This window comes from Microcaecilia unicolor, chromosome 13 (assembly GCF_901765095.1).
Source record: "Microcaecilia unicolor chromosome 13, aMicUni1.1, whole genome shotgun sequence".
In the NCBI taxonomy this organism is placed as follows: domain Eukaryota; kingdom Metazoa; phylum Chordata; class Amphibia; order Gymnophiona; family Siphonopidae; genus Microcaecilia; species Microcaecilia unicolor.
Window position 1 is genome coordinate 81924381 of NC_044043.1, and position 27913 is coordinate 81952293.

General features: G+C 44.4%; 1 protein-coding gene across 4 annotated transcripts in view; it reads left to right on the plus strand.

Moving 5' to 3' along the window:
- Positions 1-27913, plus strand: part of KCNAB2 (potassium voltage-gated channel subfamily A regulatory beta subunit 2) — a 168143-nt gene that overhangs the window by 59675 nt on the left and 80555 nt on the right. The window contains exon 1 of one of the 4 annotated variants that reach the window (XM_030222122.1): positions 19285-19541. The exons of the other annotated variants lie outside the window; for them this stretch is intronic. Coding sequence (XP_030077982.1) covers positions 19321-19541 — 221 coding nt within the window. The 5' untranslated portion in view covers positions 19285-19320. Of the gene's footprint in view, positions 1-19284; positions 19542-27913 lie in introns of those variants that run through there. 4 annotated transcript variants of the gene reach the window in all.

Consider the following 27913-nt stretch of genomic DNA (forward strand, 5'->3'; position numbering starts at 1 on the left):
ACCTTCCTTACATAAAGATTTGCTGCTCTTTTTAAAGCCCTTTTACAGTTTTTCCATTTCCCTTATTTCCTCCTACCGTATCAGCAGCTATTTCAAGTACTTCTCTATTTTGCTGAAGACAGCACTTTGAAATCCAGAACTTTGAGTTTGGTGTGACTGAAATTCACCTTAGCATTGTCTATCGAACCACACCATGTGTTGATCACTGCTTCCCAGGTGAGCTTCCACCTAAACATTAGAGACACTTCCTCCATCCATGTCTGCCAGAACAGAGCTACTTTTAAGGCATCCATTTTGTTTTTAAAGCCAGTGGTTTTGTGTCATTTGTTAATTTTGGAGAAATCTGCTCTTGTTTTACCTACTAATCTTATTCTTAACTAGTAAAAGAGGCCCATTTCTGGACCAAATGAAACGGGCGCTAGCAAGATTTTCCTCCCCAACACCCCCCCCCCCCCTTCTCTCCCTCCCTACGTACCTACCGACCCCTTGGTCGTTCAGACGCCATTGCCCTGCCCTCGACGTCATCACATTTGACGCGAGGGTGGGGCCTGGCGACTTGGCCATATCGGTGGCTTCCCCACCATGAACCCTTCGAACCTGTGTTGAAGGAAGTGACATCAGTGGCTTGGCTTCACTGGCGTCAGTGTCTTCAGAATGTTGAGGGTGAGTTTTATTATATAGGATATTTCCCTTCCCATATTTCTTTGATACTCTGTGAAATCTTTTATTTTGAGCGCTATGTTTAGCAAAGTGAATGGGTATCATCATCATCATCCTGGTGTTCATCCACTAATTTGTTTCTTTTCATTGATGAGCATATTTCAGCACTTGCAAGATGGACTCCCCCATCATAAATGTAGATTTTGGGTAAGAGTTACAGTAACTGAAGCCATAGAACACTGTACCAGTAACTAAACATATGGTGGAGTGGAAGAGGCTGAACAACATCACAAGTCAAAAGTCTATTAGGAAGAAAAGGCAGAGAAAATGATTCCATTATCTTATTCTTAACAATTACCATATTTATGTTTTGCCTGTACTTATTTTGGGCATTCTGTTAAATTGTTTACTACAAACTCTTCATTCAACTTTTCACACAACAGCACAAATCTCAGAGCTTTGTTAAATGAAGGCCCAGGATAAAAAAATTTACCTGTAGAACTCAACTCTGTGATCTTTAATCAATTCATTACGCTTTCCTGTGCTCTAAATTAGAATGGGACAGGGACTTTTTAACTAGGGATTGGAAACTAATTTAAATTCATATATTTTTTTTATTGAACGATCAAACACATTGCAATTACATTACAAGACTTATGAGGAGAGACTTGCGGACCTGAACATGTATACCCTGGAGGAAAGGAGAAACAGGGGTGATATGATACAGACGTTCAAATACTTGAAAGGTATAAATCTGCAAATTAACCTTTTCCGGAGATGGGAAGGAGGTAGAATGAGAGGACATGAAAGGAGAATGAAGGGGGGGCAGACTCAGGAAAAATGTCAGGAAGTATTTTTTCACAGAGAGAGTGGTGGATACTTGGAATGCCCTCCCGCAGGAGGTGGTGGAGATGAAAACAGTAACAGAATTCAAACATGCGTAGGATAAACATATAAAGGAATCCTGTTCAGAAGGAAGGGATCCTCAGACGCTTAGCCAAGATTGGGTGGCAGTATAGCGCTGCGTGAGTCTGGTAGCGCTTTGGAAATGTTGAGTAGTAGTAGTAGAGCCGGTGGGGGGAGGCGGGGCTAGTGCTGGGCAGACTTCTACGGTCTGTGCCCTGACAATGGCAGATACAAATCACGGTAAGGTATACACAAAATGTAGCACACATGAGTTTATCTTGTTGGGCAGACTGGATGGACCGTGCAGGTCTTTTTCTGCCGTCATCTACTATGTTACTATGTAAAATAAGAACAAGGCAAGAAAAGGGAAATAAACATCCTAATATATATGCGTGCTCATTATCAAAGCACATAGACTTACAAAGTTACTTGGAGGGGTATAATCAAACGGGGGCGCCCATCTCCAGGGACGGCCCCGGGAAGGGGCGGAGCCAACCGTATTATCGAACAAGATGGGCATCCAACCTTCGTTTCGATAATATGGTCAGGGCCGGCCAAATCTCAACATTTAGGTCAACCTCAGAGATGGCCAACCTAAATGTTGAGATTGCTGGACTTAGAGATGGCCGACCTCGGTTTTCGCTGATAATGGAAACCGAGCCCGGCCATCTCAAAACCGGCCAAATCCAAGCCATTTGGTCGTGGGAGGAGCCAGCATTTGTAGTGCACTGGTCCACCTCACATGCCAGGACACCAGCCGGGCACCCTAGGGGGTACTGCAGTGGACTTCAGAAATTGCTCCCAGGTGCATAGCTCCCTTACCTTGAGTGCTGAGCCCCCCCAAAACCCACTACCCACAACTGTACAACAGTACCATTGCCCTTAAATGGTAAAGGGGGCCCCTACATGTGGGTACAGTGAGTTTCTGATGGGTTTTGGAGGACTCCCATTTACTACCACAAGTGTAACAGGTAGGGGGGGATGGGCCTGGGTCCGCCTGCCTGAAGTGCACTGCAGTACCCGCTAAAACCTGCTCCAGGGACCTGCATAGTGCTGTGATGGAGCTGGGTATGACATTTGAGGCTGGCAAAAAATGTTTTAACATTTTTTTTGGGGGTGGGAGGGGGCTGGTGACCACTGGGGTAGTAAGGGAAGGTGATCCCCAATTCCCTCCGGTGGTCATCTGGTCAGTTTGGGCACCTTTTCAAGGCTTCGTCGTTAACAAAAAAGGACCAAGTAAAGTCGTCCAAATGCTCGTCAGGGCCGCCCTTCTTTTTTCCATTATCGGCCAAGGACGCCCATCTCTTAACCACGCCCCGTCCTGCCTTCGGTACACTGCTGACATGCCCCCCTTGAACGCGACGGAAAGCAGTTGAGGATGGCCCAAATCGGCTTTCGATTATACCGATTTGGCCGCCCTTAGGAGAAGAGCGCCCATCTCCCGATTTGTCGGAAGAGAGACGCCCGCCTCCTTCGAAAATAAGCTGGATAGTAACCTATGTAACTTTGTAAGTCTATGTGCTTTGAAAATGAGCCTTTAAATCTACAGTACACATGTATTGTACAATACAATTCATGAGAAGAAACAATATACCAATCTAGTCCTCATCATGAGAAGAAAAAAAGAAAAGGAAGAACTATGTGGTACTAATTTCCATTATCTAAACACAGCCTGTTTTCCATTCCCAGCTAGAAAGCTCTAATTTCAATCCATTAGCTAGGCTCAAGAAAAGCATAATTAATCCCCTGGTACTTAGTAAAACATTTAAAAGGAAATTGAAGGAGAAAAGTTTCCCCAGTGGTTTAGGAAGAAGAAAAGCTTTCCTTCTCTCCTGGGTAGCCCTGGAGACATCTGGAAATATATACATAATTTGTCCACACAACGTTTCATTCTTTTTAACCTAATATTTATTTATTTGAGATTTGCTATACTACCGTTAACTAACTTGCAGATCACAGCGGTGTACGCTAAAAAAATTCACATAAAATCAGAAAAGGAATTTAATGCCAAGAAGTGCAGATTGATGCACTTGGGGTGCAGAAACCCAAAAGAGAGTTACCGGATAGGAGGAGAGAGATCAGTAAGCCCGTCTCAGGAGACGGACCTTGGGGTGATAGTGTCCGAGGATCTGAAGGTGAAGAAACAGTGTGACAAGGTAGCGGCCATGGCCAGAAGGATGCTAGGCTGCATCGAGCGTGTATAACCAGCAGAAGAAAGGAGGTGTTGATACCCTTGTACAAGTCGTTGGTGAGGCCCCACTTGGAATAAGATTAGCTGGTTTTAGAGGGGCTAGGGAGTGAAGAGCATCTGAAAGAACTGAATGCAAGCAATTTGGTCATCTAGAGACAAGTCTGGGAAATCTGGAGAAAAATGAAAAAGCGATGGAGATAGAGTATGTGGATCAATTCTTGAAAGTTGTCTGGTCCATTTCTGGGCTTGGTGGGTAGTAGATAGTGATAGTGGAAATGACATGGAAAATGAATAGCCAGGTGATCTGATCAGGGAACCTGTTTAGGAACAAGGGTAGGTAGTAGAAAAGGAAGATCCATGGGAGAGAGAATAAGAATGTGTGACCAGCTTAGTGGGTAGGAAAGGGGACCCTCTGAAGAAGGTTAAGATCAGACAAAAAAAAAAGAGATGAAGCTCTTGAGATGAGAGAGGGCTGAAGTATCAACGTGAATTTTGAAATATCCAAGAATCACAATGTTGGGGTTGCAGGTAGTAGCTTAAGCAAGATGTTGGTAACAGGAGTCCCACTGGGTCTGGGATAAGGAGGGGAGGGCAGTAGAAAAAGTAGGAGAGCCAATCCAAACAGCAAGAGCTTCAGGATAGGGAAGTGTAGCGGAGAGTTCTTCGACCTGAAGTTAAGTAAAGAAAAAGATGGCCAGGCCACTGCCAGATCTACAGGGTTTAGCTAAGAAGTACACATCATAACCATCGAGTGAACATTCATAAAGGTAACTGTTCACATGTTCCACATGTCTGATCCAAATTTGTCAGACAGAGGATATCAAGAGCCAGAGGCGTGGATGTAGTCACGGAATGCAGAGGTTTTGGACCACAAGAACCCGCAATTGAGAAGACCTTTGCGGATCGGACTTTGCACAGGGGAAGGCTCCAAAAGGGGATAGGAGAAAGCAAACGTACTTGTGAGAACAGATGAGGTTTAGAATTTGTTAATAATCGATGACTGGAGATTACCAGTATAGAAAATTTTGGTTGAATGATGGAGAAATCTGCTGGTGCAGAATAGAAAAAATTTGGAGACTAATAGTAAGGCGCACAGATAAGCAAATAGAGCGGAGACCATTTTGACAGGTGAATTGGTGAAAGCTGTTAGCTTAGCAGGGTTTTAAAAAAGTTTGAACAAGTTCCAAGAAGAAAAGTCAATAATCCATTATTAAGATGGCCTTGGGAAAATTCTGTTTTTGCTTTTTTAGGATCTTGGCAGGTACTTGTGACCTGGTACAGGATACTGGGCTTGGTGGACCTTCCGTCTGACCCAGTATGGCAATGCTTATGTTCTTATGGTTCTCAGATTGTGGAATGGAACCACTTTGTTCTCCACCCTCTGGACCTCCACTGTGATATATGCCCAATAGTGGTGATCAGCGTTGGGATTATGCATCGGTGAAATGTTCACTGGCCATGCTCCTATCTCCTGTGTCTGCCTCCTGTTAGGATGGAAACTCATGCAAAGTTCTTGGTTCTGTGAGTGCATCCTGAAACACTAAGCCCTCGACCAATAGTTGTTACTGTTGCATTTATGCTTTGGATACGCATGGAATTGAGGAAGTGAACACGGGAGGGGCGTGGAGAAGAGTAGAGATCTGCAATTTTTGTTTTCATGATCTGTGATTTTATGAATTATTTTTTTTGTAATATTTTTATTAAATTTCAAAAATACAGGAACACAAAAAGCAGTGCAACAAGATAAAACACACAGTACAATACACAAAGCTGAGTTCAAGTCATAAAATTAGTCCTTAGCGGAGAGAAAAAGGTCTAACGATTTCCATTTCTGAATAGCAGTTTTAGGACCAAACATGGAAATTACTGTAGATTGCTCATACTTTTTGTATAGCAGAAGCCAATTCCACCAAACCACCACATTTACGTGGGAATTATCTTTCCAGTGCGAAATGATCAGTTTCAGTGCAACCGAAACCAAAAAGTCAAACAATAACTTATCATGCTCTGTAAAGAGAAATGAGATACAAACTGATTTCCAGATTACATATGTAGGTAAAAAAGATTCTTGGAATCCAAAAATCTTTCAATTTTTCCCAAACGTCTGCCCAAAATATTACAAGATGCAGATATTCTAACAGGAGATGGATAAGAGTTCCAGTTTTGTTTTTACATGACCAACACTAATCCCATTTAGAAGACCCAGACAGTTTACTCTTTCTAGGCGTCCAGAGAGCCCTGTGGTACATAAAGAAAAGAGATTGTGTTATTGCAGCTGACATTTTATTTATTTATTTGCACATTTTATCCCACTTTTTTCCACATGGATGCAGACTCAAAGTGGCTTACAATCGTTACAAATAGAATTACATGAAACAGGAGCGAAAGAACAGAGTAGAAGAAACAGAGAAAAGGAAGAGAGATTATCTAAAGATGACAGTCATAGAAAGGCTGATCTTCGTTGAACTCCAGATGTTGAGGCGGCTCTGAGTAGCTGGAACAACTCTCTGTACGGCAGACCATGGTGGAGAACTGGTGAAATAACCATCCAGACCAGGAGAAAGTAGTAGGCCACGAGTTGAGTCGGAAAAGGCCGGACTGGCCAAGCCGGAACAACATGGTGCAAGCTGCGCTGAAAACTGCTTCGATACAGACCACCAGCACTCTGAACGGATGGAGCACCAACCAAATTCGAGACCACTGGATATCAGACAAGATTTCATGAATTTTTAAGTGTTAAAACAGAGTCGGATATAAGCTTGGCAAGCACTGTTTTATTTATTTGAGGAATTTTGTTCTGAACATTTTTTTTTTTAAGATAAATTATTACAGGAACCGTTCACAGTTCTTACTGTAACATCTAGGCTAATGGCTATTGATTTTGTGTGAGGTTACACTGAATGATGGATCTGAGATACGTTTAGGTTTTTACATTAAATATTTGAGAAGCTTTTGTGGTTTTTAAAACATCTTCATTATGTGTAGTGAGACAGAGTTCACTGGAATAGCATGTATTTGTTTTTATTAACATTTTCTTTGATTTATGTTATGCTGCTGAAATTGAAATTCTAAAAACTGCAACTGCAGTGTGTATGCAAAGGTCTCATGAAGTTTCCAATTAAGGGAAAAGGGAGACTAGACTAGACTATGATCAGAGCTCCCACTTTTAATCCACATAGTTGCCTCTTGGTTGTGTGTTTAAAAGGTAATATTTTCATATTTGCTACATAAGAGCATAAGCATTTGTCATACTGGGACAGACCGAAGGTCCATCAAGCCCAGTATCCTATTTCCAACAGTGGCCAATCCAGGTTACAACTACCTGGCAAAATCTCAAAACAATAAAACAGATTTTATGTTGCTTATACTAGAAATAAGCAGTGGATTTTCCCAAGTCTATCTTAATAGCTTATTGGTTTTTGTTTTAGGAAATTAACCAAACCTTTTTAAAAACCCTGATAAGCTAACTGCATATGTACCACATTCTCTGGCAATGAATTCCAGAGTTTAATTACATGTTGAGTGAAGAAAACATTTCTCCGGTTTGTTTTAAACTTACTACTTAGTAGCTTCATTGCGTGGCCCCCTAGTCCTAGTATTTTTGGAAAGAGTAAACAAGTGATTCATTGGGTATGAATCATCGATCATATCTCCCCTCAGCCGTCTTTTCTCCAAGCTGAAGAGCCCTATCCACTTCAGCCTTTCCTCATAGGGAAGTCGTCCCATTCCCTTTATCATTTTTGTTGCCCTTCTCTGTACCTTTTCTAATTCTGCTATACATTTTTTGAAATGTGATGACCAGAATTACACCTAGTGTTCAAGGTGCAGTCAAACCAGGGAGCGATACAAAGGTGGTATAACATTCTCATTTTTGTTTTCCATTCCTAATTCAAGAAGGTAAATCTTCTCAGTTGTGCATGCCATGATAACATCAAGACTGGATTACTGTAATGCACTCTATAACAGTCTGACTACAAAGGGCTTACACTAACTCCAGTTGCAAGCAACTGGACTACATCACACCATTTTTCAAAAACGTCATTGGCTACTAGTACAATGCAGGACTAAATTTAAAACTATGTCTGATCTTTAAGGCCCTTAAAGGAAATGGCCCTGAGTACCAGAAGAATAGGATGATTCACACCTCCAAGGACACTAAGGTCTTCCCAATGACTATCAGTAACCACACCCTCTCCAAAAGACATTACACAATGTGATACCTGCAAGCAAGCCTTCTGCGGAGCAGCCCCCACACTCTTGAATGCACTCACTGAAAGGTTCCGCTTTACACAAGACTATCTCTACTTAGGGAGCAGGTGAAAGCTTGGCTCTTCAACCAGGCCTTTAATGGAAGAAGTAACTTAACTTGTTAGTCTCACTCACACACACAAAAGGAGTTACATGGGCCGCACATACATCAGCAGGACATGTTTATCCACTCCTATTCTAGCTGAGATAATATTTAACCATCTCTCTGACCTCATGTGCACCTTTCTTTAAATTGGTCACCTTATTTTCTAACTCCTCTTACTCCTCGTACCTATCTATATGTTCTATCTTTGCTTATACCCTACACTTTCAATTAAAATGTTTTATTATGTATTGTGTTGACATTGTAAGTAGTATACTATGCCATACTTTGTATTGTTATTTGAATATTTTTACTGCTGTAATTGTCTATTGCTCATGTTTGATTTATTCTTATTGTACACCGCCTTGAGTGACTTCCTTCAAACAAGTGGTAAATAAATCCTAATAAATTAAATAAATTCCTAACATTCTGTTTGTTTTCTTAGACACTGCTGCACACAGAGTAGGTTTCAACATATCATCTATGATGACACCTATATCCTTTTCCTGGGTGGTGACTCCTAAAGTTGAACCTTGTATCATGTAGTTATAGTTTGGGTTTCTCTTTCCCACATGCATCACTTTGCACTTGCTCACATTAAACATCATCTGATTTGGATGGCCAGTCTCATAAGGTTCTCTTGCAATTTTTCACAATCCTCTTGCGAAATAATTGCATCATCAGCAAATTTAATTACCTTACTAGTTACTCCCATCTCTAGTTCATTTATAAATATGTTAAAAAGCAGCAGTTCCAGCACAGAACCCCGGGAACCCCACTATCTACCCTTCTCCATTGAGAATACTGACAATTTAACCCTACTCTGTTTTCTTTTAACCAGTTTTTAATCCACAATAGGACATTACCTCCTATTCCATGATTTTCTAATTTCCTCAGGAGTCTTTTCATGAGGTACTTTGTCAAATGCCTTTTGAAACTCCAGATATACAATATCGACTGGCTCCCCTTTATCCACATGTTTATTCACTCCTTCAAAGAAATGTAGTAGATTGGTGAGGCAAGATTTCCTTGACTAAATCCATGTTGGCTTGGTCTCATTAATCCATGCTTATGTATATGCTCTATAATTTTGTTCTTTATAGTAGTCTCTACCATTTTGCCTGCACTGATGTTGGGCTCACTTGTCTATAATTACCTGGATCACCTGTTGAACCCTTTTAAAAAATTGGCATTACATTGGCCAGTCTTCTGGTACCAAGTTTGATTTTCATTTTTTCAGTTCTATCAGTTGTCTGGCATGTATGACATCCGGTCCAGATGATTTCCTACTCTTCAATTTCTCAGATTACCCCTTTTCATCTTCCAGGTTTATAGAGATTTGTTTGTTTCTCTGACTCAACACTGAATACTATTTGCTGCAAGCTAAAATAAAGTACTATTGACCTAGATTATGAGAGTAAACATTACATCAGTCAGATTGTGAAGCTGACATCAGTGGTTTGTTAATTTAAAGAGTATCCATCGGTTGGGAAATTTGATGTTAATACAATAATGGACCCTTAAAAGTGCATTAAGCTTTTATAGTTACTGCACATTAACAGCAAAAATTAACGTGCGGTAATTGCAGGAGAGGCTTAGAGAGCGCACTCTCCTCCCTCACCCCCATCTGTTTCCTATCCAATTCCCCACCACAAAGTCCTGAACCCTGCCTCCCAAAGTGAAAACCTTGCTCCCTAGGTATTAGCATCTCTTTCCGATTTCCCCCCGCACGCATCTTATCCTTCATACCAAGGCCCCTCCTGAAGACCCAATTCCTCCATGCTAAGACTGTGTCCTTTCCATAAAACTCAACCCCAGATGAAAAATTCTACCCCACCCTTTGACCCTCTCTGGGACTTTCCACTGGTGGATTCAGTGGGGCTGGACAGGAGCTTTCCCCCTTCATTCCTACCTTGGATTGCACCGGTATCCAAAATGTCACCAATGACCCCCTAATCTCGCAGTACTTCCCTAGGTGTAGTACCACGAGACTACCACTATGTGTCACCAGCATCATTTTGGATCTTGGTGCAGTCCTGGGTGGGAGCAAAAGGGAGACAACTCCCTCTCCACTGACTTCACTAATGGCCACTCCTCGGGTAAGTCCCAGAGGGTGGGAGGGAGGGTAGATGTTTTTGTTGGCAGATGGAGTTAATGGGGGGGGGGGGGGGGGGGGGGGATATGCATGTGCAGGGTAGGATCAGGTGTGTTTGGAGGGGGTATATCCAGGGTTGGGAGCTTGGATCTGGAGGAGGTGTCTGGGAGGAGTGGCACTGCCCTTTGCATTACAGCAGCTGAGCTAATAGACTGCTGATTGTTAACGCACATTACCGACTCGTGCACAAGGTGTTATAGCTGACAACTTCTCCACCCACCCTTGTCATGCCCAGCTCCTGTCTTCTCTCACATTAGGCAACTAATGCATTAATTTTACTGTCCTGGCTCCTTTTTTTATCACAGAAGATATTAGCACAGGCTTGCGCTAATGTCTATAGCGTAGTAAAACCCATAGCTGCTTAACACAGCTTAGTAAAAGGGCCCTTTAGTGCAGTACTAATACATTTGCCAAAAGATGGTTGGGAGAACAATTTTTAATATTTACACAATTAATTCATAGATAAAAATGGCAACAGTGCATTTTTTTAACATTTCAATACACTGGCCAAGAAAGCGTTGAGCATGCATGCCACAAAGCTGATCGATGCCATATGATGAAAGTTAGACTTTTGTAATAAGCAGAATTTCATGCTAGGAGAACTGTTTGATGTGATTGTTTTGACTATTGACAAAATTAACTGAAAGCAAGGGAGCACAATTTGATGGAAGCATATGGGAGAATCAAGGTGCCAGATTTATTCCCAGACAAAACAGTACTTGAATAGATTTATGTAACTGAATATCTTAACACGGAGATCTACAGTAGTGTTGATATGACATTGTGTTTTTCCCAAATGTAAGGTGGCTGTTTCTTTATATAAAAATCAAATTAATGGTCTATGTCGGAACTTGTGACTTGAATCGATAGGGTATCTTACTCATTTCCTTTTTAAATCTTCAGCAATAACATGTGAGGGTACCAAGGGAGGATTGCTGCAGTTTCTTCATCTCGGTACATCCTCAGGGCCCTTTTGCTAAGCTGCGTTAGGCGCTGATACATGCCTAACACAGCTTAAAATGGTGTACTGTGAGCCATGCTCATGCATCCTGCGAGAACTGCCAAGTTATTGTGCACTAATCCATGGGCCACATTTGTTGTAATATCTTTTTAGGGACGCGTCAGGGGGAAGAGAATGGACGTTTCTGTGCTAATTAGCTAGCGTAGCTACATTGCCATGCACTAACTGGTTAGCACAGGATTACCACATGAGCCCTTACCACCTACAAAATAGGTGTCGGTGTAAGCTTACGTAATTTTTTTTTATAAAGTCCATGCATTAATGGCGACATTAGCACTTAGCCATTAATATTTTAAAAAATTGGAAAGTCTGCCATTTTAGTTATACGGTAAAAATGGCATTAGCAAGTGGGAGAACCTTGCGCAAAGGCATGCTAAAGCCAGTTTAGTAAATTTACCATAGCTTGGTAAAAGGACCCTATAAGAGCCAATAGTGCCCACTAGAAATGTATTTATTCTGCCATTTTTTTAAATCTTGACCAGAATACTGACTCTTTAGTTACAACTTACATCAAATCAGTTCTGAAGCATTTGAACAGAGGAACTCTAATAAATGGAAAAAAGTTCCCATATTATAATGTTCAAATATTGAGGTTTTAATGAATATTTCCTTAGCAGCAGCAGATGAATCCAGAAACTAGTGAGTTGTGTCCATCTACCAGCAGATGGAGATAGAGATCACTGACTTAAACACAGTGATATAGTATGTGTAGCTTCTCAGCAAGTCAGTATATTTCTATCTCCAGCAGGCTGATGGATGGAATTCTGCTAGCTCCTGGTTTTCTCTGTTTCTGTGGTGTTCCTGATCTCTTGCTCCTAGTCAGTGGAGCGTTAGGGTGTTCTGGCTGTTCGGTGCCAGCTTTAGGGAGCATACCTGGTCACCCCATATTCCTCCCCCACCCTGGGTGTCCCCCTACCCCTTTCCTACCAACCGGCCTCTGGCTCAGTTCCACAAGGAAAGAGAGAAAAAAAACAATAATTTGGCAAAGGTTTTCACTCAGGGTACTCTGTGCTGCATTGATTTTTGGTTGCTAAACTGTTGTAGAACAAGAAAGTTACTACTACTACTACTACTATTTAACATTTCTAAAGCGCTACCAGGGTTACGCAGCGCTGTACAATCTAACAAAGAAGGACAGTCCCTGCTCAAAGGAACTTACAATCTAAAGGACAAAAAAGTGCAGTCAATCAAATTGGGGTCAGTCTAGATTTCCTGGATAGAGGTACAATGGTTAGGTGCCGAAAGCGACATTGAAAAGGTGGGCTTTGAGCAAGGATTTGAAGATGGGCAGGGAGGGGGCTTGGCGTATGGGCTCAGGGAGTTTATTCCAAGCATAGGGTGAGGCGAGGCAGAAAGGGCGGAGCCTGGAGTTGGCGGTGGTGGAGAAGGATACTGAGAGGAGGGATTTGTCCTGTGAGCGGAGGTTACGGGTAGGAGCGTAAGGGGAGATGAGAGTAGAGAGGTAATGAGGGGCTGCAGATTGAGTGCATTTGTAGGTGCATTGATTTTTGGTTGCCAAACTGTTGTAGAACAAGAAAGTTCACTTTAGACCGCCCCCCCCCCCCCCCCAAAAAAAAAAAAAAATCAAAACAAAGACAGAATGAAAAGATTTTTCTTCATATCTCCTGCAAGTGAAGAATGAGGTGAGATTCTGGGGTGCCTAACAGGGGCCTATATTTGGGGGTCAATTGCTGCCTGTTCTTTGGCTGTGGAGTGGGGGTGAGTGCTCTCTTTCTTTCTTTTTCCTGCCAGCGGGATTCGATGCCTTGGGCGATGTCGGCAGGGCTCAGCAACTGCTGTTCCCATTGCAGGAAGCATCCGCGCAGGGGGATGTGTGAAGTCGGCCGTGGTGGAAACTGCAGCGCCATTGATCCGCATGGCAGTTTTCCCAACACAGGATCTTCCCACGCTTATTCTCCCTCCGCACGCTGACGCGCAGCAAGAGCCGTGTTTGCGACCGTCAGCCAATGAGGTTCGGAACACAACAGGGCTTGGTCCCGTGGTGGCGGCTGATGCTGGAGCAGATGGCTTGTGGGCTTTGGGGGTGGGAGAGCCTTCTTCCCTGATGTTGACGCACCTCCCGTGGTCCTGTTGCCGTTGTGCCAGGCTCATTTTCACGGCCAACACCTGGTGCAGATTCTGACACTGCTGGTCTTTATTCCCCCGCTGGTGGCTGTCTCAGGAGCAGGTATGTCGTTGGCTGTTTGTCTCGACTTTGTCCTGCGGGAAGCAGGAACTGGGCTGGGTAGACCATTGGGCTGACCCTGTATGGCTATTCTTAGGGTCTTCTGTTCTTATACTTCTTCAGGCTTTCCTGATGCAGAGGTCTCCGCAACAGGCTCCTTCCTTGGGGCAGGGTGTCTTTCAGGGCTCTTCTCGGCCTCTATGTTGGGATCCTTCTAGGAAACAGAGGAGTCTTGCTGTGGCTTCTGAGGTGTGGTTATTGGACCCTCCATCTCCTCTGATGTCGGAGCCCTCGTCCGTCCTGTCAGGACAGTCTTTGCAGAGGGGGAAGTTGGGGGAGCGGCTGGCTGCAGAGCCAGCTGACACCCTCGGCCGTTCGTCTTTTTTGTAGGGTGAAGTTGCCCTCCTTGCTTGGGGTGCTGCAAGTGCTTCGCATTTCCGTGGAGGAGTCCCTGTCCTCTGCGGTGACTAGCCCTAAGTTGGCTAGCACTAGGAGGCCTTCCTGGCTCTTCCCTGTCCATGAGACGCTTGAGGAAATCATCTTGGCCCAGTGGCCCTCCTCGTGTATGAGACTCTGGGTGTCGAATGCCGTCTCTCACCTTTTCCCAGTACTGTAGATTTCCCTGGGTAGTTTTACACTTCCAGTGTTTGTCACATTGGTGGCAGCAGTCACCCAGAAGAGAGCTGTCCTGGTTGAGGGGGACCTCGCCTTGCAAGATGTCTACGAAAGGAAGCTGGAAGCTTCGTTGAAGCAAGCTTTCTAGGTCATGATGCTTTCCCTGCACGCAACCATATGCAGCTCCTACACAACAAGGGCTTGTTGCTCCTGTATGCAACAGGTGGCAGAGGGAAGGCTGGAGATGGAGGTGCAGTCCTTGGCGGATTTTACCTCAAGAGTCCAGGTTGGCAGACTCTTTGTATGCCTTTGTGTGCTCGGCAGCCAAGCAGAGAGCAGTGACCATCCCGGACTGTCCCAGACCGCCAACTCCTGTAGTTTGGCCATTGGCCGATGGGTGTGGGCTCTAGGCAGAGTCCCCTTTCGGAGTAGGCTGCTCTTTGGTGCGGCTCTTGAGAAGTTGGTTAAGGCTTTGGGGGGCATCCAAGACTCAGCGCCTGCCTGAGGATTGTCGGAAATTGACCTTCCGGATGGGTGCAACATGCCCTCAGTTGTAAAGGCCTGGATATTTCAGCCAGGGTGGTTCCATGCCTTGAAATCTGTTTTCATCCTTTCAGTAGCCTTGCTTCTGGCCGCAGTCATCCTTTTGAATCGACAAGGAGGCTAAGGGGACACAGGCTGCTCATCACTTGCCTCTCGGAGTGACTAATGATGGGATGCCAGTCCGCTGCTTGACTCTGTGCAGTGTGCTCAGATTACATCGGACCAGTGGTTTCTCGATATTCTCTGAGAAAGTTATCAGTTGGAGTGCTCCTCTCCCATAAGTGATTTTTTTTTGGGGGGTGGGGAGGGAGAGGGGAGAGTCCCTTGTGCAGGGTGCCGGTTAAGGACGTTGCACTGACCCTTCAGCTTTTTTTTCCATTTCTCTTATGCCTTCTTATCTCTTAGCTAGATTTTATTCTTTCTCCCTCCCTCCCCAGCCCTGTGTCTTTCTATGTCATATGCTTACTTCTCTAATCCTTCCATTTCCACCACTCACTTCCTTTGTTTCTCACCCTTTCATAGCCCTCTGCCTCTTTTTCCTCTTTCTCTAGCCTCACCTCTCCTAGCATCCAATCCCCATCTCTGCCTCAAACCCCCTTCCCCAGCATCTGCCCACCTACTTCCTCTTCCAGTATTCATTTACCCTGCCTTTCCTTTGTGCCTCAGCATCCATCTGTCTGCTTCTCCAGCTCCACCTTTTGCTGCATAAGCCCTTGCTTTGCCTCTGCCACACTGTCCTCCTTTCTCACTCAACCAGCATCAACCTCCTCCTCCCACTGCCACCTGGCAGCATCATCTTCCTTCTCCCAGCCCCAGAATGAGACACTTCTCCCAAAATCCACTTCTCTCAACTCAATTTCCAGCCCCTGTGTTGGCCCTCTTCTCCCTTTTTCCTTTCCCCAGCTCCTTTCTTCCCATGCTCTGCTCTCTTCCAGCAACCCTTCAACCCCAGCATCAGCCTCCAGTCACTAAGCCTTAGCTCTCACCTACCTGCCCCAACAGTGGTGAGAGCATGTTTGTCAAGCAGTTGTGCTGCTTGTTGCAGTTGTGTTTCCTTCCGCAAATTATTGAAGACCCATCTTTTTGAAAAAAATCTACGGAAAGAACCAAAACACATAAAGTCCACACTCACTGTTCATTAATGCATCAATACATCCACTTCTGAACTCCCATCCCCCGTAATCTCACCTCACCCATACCTTTACTCACAGAAATATGTATACCATATATCTTCGTGTCTTAATACTGCCCTTTTAACTTCCCGCTGTCTCCTTCCAATGTTTCAAGGTTTTGTTCCATTGTTATATTCCTTAACGATACTTTGATTGTCTCGCATAACTCTTCACAATGTAATCCATAACCAAGTTGGAACAAATTATATCTCCATCATTCATATTATATTGTAAGCCACACTGAACCCGCAAAAAGGTGGGAAAATGTGGGATACAAATGCAATAAATAAATAAATACCCCACCCAGCAGGTTGACAACGCAAAACTAGGCACATTCTCTTTGGTTTCAAAGCTGTAGAGCAGCTGAGGAAGAGGACTAGCACAACGGTGCGAGGGAAGAACATGGTCTCATTGGCTGTGAAGGGGCGATCCAGTGAAATGGGCATATTTGGTGCCCTCGCTGGCTTGCTCCTTAAGCAGGCACTGGTCTTCCTTTTCCCTTCTCCTTGGTGTTGAGCATCTCCTCTCTCCCACCCCAACATGCTCCAGCATTTTTCATCTCCTTCCCGTTCCCCACATGGTCTGTCACCCCTCTCTCTCTCTCTCCCCCCCCCCCCCCCCCCCCCCCCTCCCGTCCCACAGCTCTTTCCCACTGCAGCAGCTGTGAGCTCTTAAAATAAAAATCACCAAGCAATAGAGCAGCTGGCACAGAGTTTCTTGCTTAAACACTCAGCCATGCTGTTCCAGGACTGCCTCCTCTGCACACACCCTGCTGCATGAAGCTCTGTGCAGGCTTATCTATCATTTGTTTTTGGGAAAGAACCGCAGGACCAGGGGAGGATGGGGTATGGGAGGGGGGGATCAAAAAGGAGCAACGCTGGATGGGTAGGGAGGGGGAAGATGCTGGACCATGTGGGGGAGGGAGAGGGATGCACTTGGTCTGGTAGCTTTGGGAGGTGGAGGGGCAATGCCCCTCTGAACTATGCCCGTGGGTGAATCTATGGTATCGCTTCTTTCTGCTTCAAGAATACCAGAATGCTGTTCACCCCATTCTGGCAGAAATTAAACCCTGCCAAAATGTAAGTAGTTTTTCAACCTCAACATGATGACAGAACAAGCACTCACTCAGGAATGCTTTTCTTTTATCTGGCTTCAAGTACTTGCATTGTTGAACTTTGCATTTATTTATTTTATTTTCGTTATTTGGATTTTGCTCACACCTTTTTCAGTAGTAGCTCAAGGTGAGTTACATTCAGGTACATTGGCCATTTCTCTGTCCCTTGAGGGCTCACAATCTAGTTTGTACCTGAGGCACCTGGTGAGTTAAGTGACTTACAGAGTAACATAGTAGATGACAGCAGAAAAAGACCTGCACGGTCCATCCAGTCTGGCCAAGAAGATAAATTCATATGTGCTACTTTTTTATTTGTACTGTCCTCTTCAGCGCACAGACAGTATAAGTCTGGCCAGCCCTATCCCCACCTCCCAACCACCAACCCCGCCTCCCACCACCAGCTCTGGCACAGACTGTATAAGTCTGCCCAGCACTATCCCTGCCTCCCAACCACCGGCTCTGGCACAGACCGTATAAGTCTGCCCTGCACTATCCCCGCCTCCCAACTACCAGCCCCGCCTCCCACCACCGGCTCTGGCACAGACCGTATAAGTCTGCCCAACACTATCCTCTCCTCCCAACTACCAGCCCCGCCTCCCACCACCAGCTCTGGCACAGACCGTATAAGTCTGCCCAGCACTATCCCTGCCTCCCACCATCAGCTCTGGCACAGACTTGCCCAAGATCACAAGGAGCAGCAATGGGATTTGAACCAGCCACCTCTGGATGTCAAGACTGGTGCTCTAACCACTAGGCTGCTACTCCACTCTTATTACAGCTTGGTAAGCATTTTGTATTTACCATGCATAAATTGCCAAAATTAATGCACCATAACCACTCTGTCAGTTGTTAGGGGCATTCCCAGCAGTTTCTCGTTTAGTTAAGAGATGAAATGTTATTGTGTTTTAACCACATTGCAGATAACTTGATGCCGTAGCTGTAACATGTAGCTTTAATTGCACCCATTCCATTCCCCCTTCCACGTTAACGTGAACTAACTGCTATGCTGACAGCTAATGCAGCTTAGTAAATAAGCCCCATTATGTTACACGAGTTTAACCACTTTGCCCAGGTAAATTGCTCTTGAGTTGTTGCAAGCCTTTTATGCTTCATTGCTTTTTAGAGTTTGGATGCCATATTGTATTTCATTTCAAGGTTGATCGGATGTAATTTGTCCTAATATACAAATTCTGTTTTACCCCTCAGAGACACTGATGCACTTTCAGTCTCATTACCAAATTAAGGTTTCGATTAATTTTAATTAGAGAACATAATCTTATTCAGTTTCACTTGGTGAAAATTTGCATAAGTCAAAGACTGGAGTAAAGTAATAGCATTAATATTTAAGTATGATGTCCTGTCAGTTGGGAAAGATATTTTGCAATCTGCAAAGTAGGCTAGCTGGAAGCAGCTGATAAGGGGGAGGTCTATGAATGAATTTCTGTATTTTGTCCTTGGTATTATCAAAGGTGTGTTTTTCCCCTGTTTTTTGTGGCTTAATTCACTATAGCTTTTCTCCCGTTTGTTAAAAAAAAAAAAAAAAAAGTGGAAGGGTGGGGGGAAGCTTTGTAAATCACACCCTTAATGTGGGTTCTGTATACAAGATTAAAAATGGAGTCACCCACCACACTAAAATACTAATCACCAGACACTGTTAAAAATCGTTAACCCTTTGTCCTTTATATTCTCCTGAATATCCACCCTATTAATATTTTCTTTATTAAACATTGCTTACTTGTATATTGTGTTTATTGCGTTCTTTCTGTTTATTATATATTCACTGTTATGTGTTACTTGTTTCTGTACATTTGGAAATTTTCAATAAAAATATAAATAAATAAAAATCTTAAACAATTTGGAAGTATACAGAGCCCTGGTATTTCAAATGTTTGTCTCCATATGAATACTTTTGCACATAATTCCTCAAGATTTAGCCTGAATTTCTTTTAAAAAATATTTTGCATGTTCTTTCTGTGGGTTTATTTTTTCTGCTTCAGTTATTTTTGTGCTGCTTAAGGACCTTTGTTTTGCATGAAAATAAGAGATCTGATTTGCTTCTTAAGTGAATGCAGTTTTCTTAGGTATCACTGATGCAGGCTATCCGGTGTACATGTTATTGTTCAGGCTAACTTTTTGAGACTAGCTTGTTTTACCAGTTGAAGCTCTGGTTTCTAGTGACATGCATGTATACATGTTTGTTTGGTGCCTAAGACAACAGGTTATATAGAGCTTAGTTAATTAGGATATGAAGCCAGTTTCATTGGTCACTTTCTCTGTTAACAACTTCACAATGTTTGTCGCTCAGAGAGCAAGTTGTAATGAATATAGAGGCCAACCCAATAAGAAGCCAGCCTCTTCTAAAAGTCTACATCTGGAAAATTCACAGATTCCGAGACCAGACAGCAAAATGCTGTCCACCGTGTCCTACAGTGAGAGCTTGAAAAGTGTGATAAGTAGATATCATTCAGATTGGGGCATCAACCAAGTCCGCCACACCGATGTGGTGGAACTTCAGCGTCTTCGAGAGGTTAGAGTTGCTGCGCAAACCAAAAACATGGAGGAATTCCTCAGAATGCATGGGCTATCTCTGGAAGAATGCACAGCCCGTAAAACAGGCATGAAATACAGGTAAGAAAGGCTTTTATTTGCTTTTTGGAAGAGAGCTGTATTTCGGAACCAATACATTTGAAGCATAAGAAAGAAGTTGCCCTTTCACAAGCAGCAGCACTGGTATGGAGCAGAGAATATTTGGGTTTACAGAGGTCATCCACTTTTCAGTCCAGGCAGGGAGTAATTACAAACAGGATATGGTGTTATGCCTGTCCCAATGTGACAATTTTTTAAAAAGTGTCATGCACACCTCCACATTTAGGGTAAGTATTTTTCTAGGAAATCAGAGAAATGAAACTATTATTCCTGTTAGCAGTTTTCAGCAGACCCAATATATTGGATAACTCTATTAAAACTGAGAACGTGCTTTAAAATGTCATGCTTGTTCTTTGAGTTTACTTTCCAGTGAAGAAAGATAGTATTTGGATCCCATATTACATCATTTCTATTTATTTATTAAGTAAAGCGATGTGTGCAAAACTGCATCCTTTACTGCCAAGATTTTGCATGGAAATGTATGCTTACATCCAGTATTTTCAAGTCTGGTCACCTATCTTTGTTCATTGTCATGGAACCCAGAAGATTTTCTGGAGCTTACACTGTAGCTACTCATGACAAAATTAAACTTGGTGCAGTTTAAATTACTTTTATTTTGTTCATATTCTTGAGGTATGCATCTTGACTGATAGGTCAATTTTCAGTGACACTTATTCAAATAAGTACTGCTGATCAGGATATTCTGTGACACAGTTTGGAAAGTATCTGCCTTGCCATTATCTGGATAATTCTGGGGGCAGAGTCAGAAGTTGTTGAGATATCAGTGATATTAGGATAAAGATGGAACTGCAAAAAGTCTGTCCTGACTTTATCCAGTTAGGTCAGGGGCGTATCTGCGTGGGGCCACAGGGGCCTGGGCCCCCGCAGATTTCGCCCTGGCTCCCCTACCGCCGTCAACCCTCCCCTCCGTCGCTTAGTTTTGCTGGCGGGGGACCCCAACCCCCGCCAGCCGTGATCCGCTTCCTCCTCCGAGTCCTACCTTTAAAAATATTTCTTCAGCTGGCGGGGGACTCCAACCCCCGCCAGCCGACCCGAGATCTTCTTTAACTTTCTTCTATCTTTGTCCTCCGCATGGCCGACGTGTTGCTGCTGTTGTGCAAAACTGAAATCCAGTTTCGGAGTCTGACGTCGCAGCACGTTACGACGTCAGTCAGACTCCGAAATATGTGCCCCGCCAGCTGAAGAAATATTTTTAAAGGTAGGACTCGGAGGAGGAAGCGGATCTCAGCTGGTGGAGGTTGGGGTCCCCCGCCAGCAAAAGTAAGCGATGGCGGGAAAGGAGGGGGGTGTCCGGCAATGGCGGGGGGGGGGGGCTAAAATGTGACCCCTCCCTCTGGCTCTGGCCCCCCCCTACCGCCGGAGTCCAGATATGCCCCTGAGTTAGGTATTGAGATAACAGGATTAATAGTAACGCTGTCTGGATAGCACTGACATTTACTTCCCTATGTGGATATTCAGGGCCAGATGCACTAAACGAGCCATTAACGTGGGTTTTAAACTGGTTCTAGCCAGTTCAACGTGCAAGTAGTAAACCAGGACATGCACAAAAGGGCATTGTCCGAACACAGTAGCAGCTAACGAAAACGGAATGCATCACGGTAGCAGCTAACGAAAACAGAATGCAGATGAGCAAATTAGTATTATAATGTGTATAAATTGTATTGTAATGAGATGCACTACCATTTTCCGATTGCCTAACCGTGGAAAATCTAACGGGAGGTCTGTACCTCTTGTTGGGGCTGCGCGGGATTATTCGCCTCTAAAAACTTCTATAAGTGTAACGCAAAAAAAAAAATCGGGAAAAAAATGTCCAAGTGCTCGTTAGGGCCAGCCTTTATGGACGCCCTTCACTGCCTAGCCACATCCAAGTGCTCGTCAGGGACGTCCTTCTAAAGTGCCTAACATGGACGTCCTTCACTGAAAAAAAAAAAAAAAAAGGACGGCCCTGACGAGCACTTGGACGTTTTTCCCCCAGATTTTTTTGTGATGGGTGTTCTTCTGTAATGACCACCGCCGGAGAGAATTGGGACATGTGAGGACGTCCAAATCAAAAAAAACTATTTGGACGTCTTTTTCGATTATGCCCCTCCTCCAGCTCTCTCTCAGCCAATCACAGCACATTTAGCTCTGTCAGCTAAACGCACTGTGATTGGCTGAGAGACCTGGAGGAGGGGCATAATCAAAAGGGACGTCCAAATAGTTTTTTTGGATGTCCTCGCACGTCCCGATGCCGGCGGTGGTCATTTGGCGCTTTCCCGGGGAGGAGGGTCTGCACGGTCAGCCGCAATCCACCTCTCCTTCCGAGAGTGGGGCGGCAGGGATCACCGGCTATACCGGCGGCTGCAGCTTGCGCTCCGGCCCGCGGCTCTGACAAGTGCTCGTCAGGGACGTCCTTTTTGGACGTCTTTGGCATGCGCAGAGCAGCCAGCATAACGCTTGGCTGCTCTGCGCATGCTCGACCGGATGACTGGCTTCCGAGGGAATAGAGAATGCAAGTGAGCTACAACGAGCAGTTCATGTTCATTCCATTTCCTTGATGCATGGCCGTTCCCTACCGATTCGCTATGGAATCAGTAAGGGAACGGCTCTTCCGAGGACCTTAGTGCATTTAGCCCTTAGTGTCAACCACTATTCGGATGGTGCCCCCCCTCCAAAGTTTGCTTTGGTGGGTATAGAATGTGTCCAACCCTCTTGATGATGTGAAATCCCAGAGAAGAGAGGCAGATTTCACAGGGCTGTGGCAAGTAATATTTATTTCTTGAAAGCTGACAGGTTACCTTCTGCTTTACTCCCCTCCACCTGCATCTATCTCCCAGTGATCAGTGACATAGGCAGCAATCTCATTCTGAGCCCTGGTCCCTATCACTCTCTCTCATTGCCATCCCCAGCAATTTAGCTCTTAAATCTACTGTCCTCAGCTGTTTTTTTTTTCTCTCTCTCTCCTTCCCAGTCCCACTTTGTACTCCACAGTCTCTGTCCTTCAATATGCCTCCTTCTCCCTGCACATTTCTCTTTTCCTTTCAGCCTCAACAATCATTTTAAAGAGAAAAATTGGCCAGTCACCTTTCATTTCTTTCTCTAAGGTTGTTATGATTGGGGTCTGAACCCCTCTCAAACTTACCTCTTTCCTGGGGGTCAGCTTCTTAGCTGGCTTCTGTTTCTTTGTCTGTCCTTTCTGAGCTGGCTCTGTCTCTCTGTGCTGGCAGCTTCCAGCAGCAGGGCTCTGATTGTCTCTTCACTGCAGCTGTGGGTGTAGTCTGAGTTGCTCTAACACTCTTTGGGTGTACTGGCTTCAAGTGTTTCACGGTTTTGCATTGGTGTGGGTTGGGCCTCTCTGGGTCAGTGTGCTTTTGCCTAGGTCTCGGGAGTGTGACATCATCAGGGAGGGCCTTGATAAGGAAGTGGTGTTGTTTCCTTCAGGGCCTTTGCAACAGTGGTGTTTGCTGTAGGTAGGGTGGTGCAGTGTGCACTTCTGACTCTGTGTCTAGTTTCCCTGCTTGCTAAGGTCCAGGTTAGTGCAGTGTGCACTGGTGTTTGTGTGTTTGGTCCCCCTGCTTTTCCCTCTTGGTTTTAGAAGCATTGCTGTGTGTAGGGCTTTGGAAGCTCTGTTGTTGATAGAAGTACTTCAGGGTTTGGTGTTGTTAGGAACACTGCAGAGTTTGCTGTTAGAAGTACTTCTGGGATTGTCCTATTGGGAGCATTGCAGTCTTTGCTGTTGGTGTTTGGTGATTTAGAATCACTTTTGGCTTATGTGTTAGCTTCCCTTCTTTTTCCTTGTGGCTCCCCTGTCTTCCCTTTTAGTGCTAGGAGCTCTTCTGGTTGCTTGCCAGAGTAGTGCTTGGGAAGCACCTTGTTAGTTGTATCTAGCTTGCTAGAGCAGTGCTTAGGTAGCTGGTTAGTTCTGTGTTCAGCTTATTAGTGTAAAGCTCTGCTTGTAGCTTGGTGCTTAGTAGCACCTGTGTTAGCTTTGTGTTTAGTTCCCTGCTCTGTTAGTTTAGGGCTTAGGAAGTTCCTTTCTTGAGCAGGGATTAGGAGCTCCTGTTTAGTATAGGGCTTAGGAAGTCCTTTTGTCAGTTTACTGTTAGGAACACTCCTGCTGGTTTAGGGCTTGGGAGCACGTAGATCAGTTTAGGGTTAGGAGCACTTCTGTTTCCAGTCCTGGTCCCTATGTCACCCGGTATCCAGTAAGTCCTGTCGGCTACTCGAACCCAGAAGCTCAACTCCTGGGGGGCTTAGTAGCTAAGCACAGGTGAAGCTGTGCGGACCAGTCCAGCGTGCTCCAGTCCCGTGTTCCAGTCCTGTGTCCTCCAGTCCGGGGGACCAGTCCAGTGTGTTCTGGTCCGGTGTGTGTTCCAGTCCGGGGGATTGCAGTCCAGTGTTCCAGTCCTGTGTCCTCCAGTCCGGGGGATTCCAGTCCAGGTGTTCCGGTTCGCTGGGCAGTGCCTGCAGTCCCTGCCGGTGTGCTTACCCAGTGTTGGTTGGTGGGTTTTGCCTGCTGCTGTCGCTCCTCGTCAGCAGCCCAAGGGCTCATGTTTGCTCCAGAGCCCGGCCCCGCGGGCTCTGAACCTGAGAACCTGACAAAGGTCTTATTTACTAATGCTTTTCTATGCCATTCTTATAGGCCATGTTAGCTCTCTGAATGTCTGTTTGTGTGTATATATCTGTTTGGTAGGGAGAGGAGGTGAAAGAGGAAGGATGCTTGAAAGGTTCAATTTCTTATTCACTGTGTTACTCTGAATCAAGAGTTTGATGCAGCTGTTGGAACTGCTTTTCCCATAGAAATGCATTAGGGCAAACTATGCACATATTTTGAGACCAAATAATTTCTGGCGTTCTGTGAGATGGTCTGGAAACTGACCTAGACAGACACAATAAATTAACAATACCCATCCCCCTCTCCTAACATCCCGACATGCCTAAGTATAACCAGTCGGACAACATGATTTCACCAAAGCAATATCTGATGTTTCAAACCAAGTTTCAGTCGCATCAAGCACAATTTGAAGCAATAGATCGTAAATTAACAATGTCTTATTTTGCACTGAACGTGCATTTACCAGTCCCAGCTTCAATGGGGAAGAACACAATCCTCCAAAGAGGATTCGAGATGAACAGAAATCAAATGGTGCCGGCCTCTAATAACCTGCGATGTCTGGCAACCTAACAAACCCCCATAACGCCCATTACCAGCAAGAACTGAGATAACATACATTCTGCCAAATATGCAAAACAAGCAAAACTCTCGCACCCAAAGGAGCTCCTTGGTCACGCTCCTTCGTCGGCGCACCATGCCTCTGGCATAGTCCTCCTGTTCTTTACCCCGCGTTCCCAATGATGTCACTGGGGCGGGGCCAGCAGTGGAGCAGCAAGAGGACCGACCTAACCCTGAGGCACAGCAGGAAACAAAGTAGAGCAGCACAAAACAGATCAGTGCAGCACATCAACATAGCAGGATAAGCCAACATTGTCCTCCCTCCAGCGTGGTCCCCCTGGACTCAGTGGTCTGGGACTAGCTTGTTTTACCAGTTGAAGCTCTGGTTACTAGTGACATCTTTGTTTGGTGCCTAAGACAATAGGTTATATATAGAGTTTAGTTAATTAGGATATGAAGCCAGTTTCATTGGTCACTTTCTGTTAACAGGCTGTAGTTTTGGGATCCCTGGCATAGAACAAAGCATATTCTCAATATATTAGCTACAAAGAACCTAAGTTAGATGTGCCATGGATAATTTCTAGCTGTCTTGTAAAGGTGCTTAAACATTTCTACTTATTGAAATACCTATTACATAGATTTGGTTTATTGATTTGATTTGATATTTGATATTCTGCTGCTAGCCTACCATTAGTAAGTATGAATGCAGGACTTCCTGCAATTTCACCCTTTGAGTGCACAGGCATATAGCCAGTGTTGTGATGATGTGGATTGTTATATGTGTGTTACTATGTTCATTAAACCATGTTTTCTCAAGTGGTAACAAAGCCACAGTGGTGGCTATGCAGTAGTGATATATATATATATATCACTACTGCATAGCCACCACTGTGTCCCTCTGGCTTTGTTACCACTTGAGAAAACATGGTTTAATGAACATAGTAACACACACAGTAGCACAGCAAATGACGGCAGATAAAGACCCAGGTGGTCCATCCAGTCTACCTGACAAGGTGGCCAGAGCCATGCCCGCCACTATGTGCAGGCCTCAACCACCCAAGCTTAAAACACTGGTTGTCAAGTCTCCACCATTCCAACCATACAGACAGCCAAACATGGTGGAGTCTTGGTTATAACCATATATCATCCCCAAGTATTGCTGACAGTATTCAACTTACTAGTCAAGATGTCATCCCCTCTCTCCAGAGCTGCACAGCACCCTCACTCGCAGTGCGTGGCAAAAACAATTGAGCTACAACACTGGAGTTGACGAAGCTTCACCTTTTTTTTTGCCTTTTGTGGGACACAAACCATAGAAGTCTGTATGGCTTTGGCCTTAGTTCCCCCACTACTCTTTCTCAACATAACACCTCAACAGCCATCCTCTTTCTATTTAGGTATCCCCTATATCCCATGTATTTTTTAATTTGCTCACCATTTTTGACTCTACCACCTCTCCTGGAAGGGCGTTCTAGGCATCTACTACCCTCTCTGTGAAGAAGTATTTCATGACATTACTCCTAAGTCTACCTCCCTGCAACCTCTATTCATCTCTTCTAGTTCTATTTCACCTACATCTCTGGAAGAGGTTTGTTTGTATATTAACATGATTAGCATTCCTAATTAGCAAGGAGCTGTATTTCTAGATAGTTACCGTATTTTTCGGACTATAAGACGCACTTTTTTTCCCCAAAAATTTGGGAGGAAAATGGGGGGTGCGTCTTATAGTCCGAAGGTAGCGATTCCAGATCGCCCTCCCCCCGAGTTCGGGAATCGCCCTCCCCTACTCACGTCAGCGATGTTCCCTGGTGGTCTAGTGACGTCGGGGCAGGAAAGAGCCCCCTCTTTCCTGCCCAGCGCGCTGCTCTCCATCCTCCTCCGTCCTCCTGTATGCTGCCTGACGTGAGTAGGGGAGGGCGATCCCGAACTCGGACAAGACGCACCGGAGCACCTAGGTTTTAGAGGAGGGAAAAAGGAAAAAAAAAATTTTTTCCTATTTCCCTCCTCTAAAACCTAGGTGCGTCTTATAGTCCGGTGCATCTTATAGTCCGAAAAATACGGTACATCTCGTTGAGTGCTGTAGAGTCAGATCTGCTCCTCTGCTGTGCTTCCTGCAGTCTTGCTGAGCTAGCACTCACTGCTTCTTGCATTCCAGCTCTTGTTTCAAATGGTTTCTTCTGCAGAGGAAAGGTTAAATCTGTGCTACTGGGGAATTCTATGCAAAATACTGCACTTTGCAGTTGCACAGAATTTCTCAAGTAGCAGCAGGGTAGGACTGATCATGAGTTGCTTCTGCCCCGCAGAACTAAGTGTAAGTCCACTGGTGCCATAATTAGTTAACATTTTTCCTTTGTTCTCTATTTTATGAGAATTGGAACTCCTAATTGTAGTGGACTTGAACTGAATAATTTGGTTTTTCATTGCTTAATTCTAGGTTTTCTATGTATTTGATTTTTTTTTTTCTGTACAAGTTTTGCTTGATTTGTCTTTATTTGAAATTTCATAAATAAGAATTTTAAAAATCTTATCAACAGGGTTGGGGCAGAGCAGGGCAGGGTGGAGCTAGATAGGGAAGGGGCTAGGTAGGGGAGAGAGCAGGGCAGGATGAAGGACCCCACTGAACTGGTCTGCACAGGGCCCCGCAATTGCTAAGACTGGCCCTGTGAGTGGTCTCGGGTTTTCTTCAGGATTGCAGGGGAAACCAGTATTCTTGTAATGGAACAGTTTTATTTCTAGTGATGTTATGGATTATTTTTAAGAGATGATGGTTCCATTAGTACGTAGCAGTTAATTTCTTCTTGTAAATCTGGGCATTGCTGGTAAAGTTTATTTTCAGCAAAGATTATGTGCTTGGTTAAATGCATTCAAGAATGCATTTAATGTGTCTTAATTTTCAGCTGTCCTGACCTCAGGGCTTAGATAACTTTTTTTGAATTTGATTTTGTAAACTAAGCCTCCTGTTATGGCTGTCTTCATCTGCTTCTATATCCCCTTTATATATTTTAGTTTACATTGTACACTGCTTAGATATTATTTAATTGGTGATACATCAAAGATGACGCTTGAAACTTAGTGCACTAATTAGAAGCCCATTTTAGCTAAATCTGTTAGCGCACCTTAGTAAAAGAAGCTCTTAATGAGAAAAGGAGTTGTTTTTTTAATTGCCTTCCGTAGAGTTTAT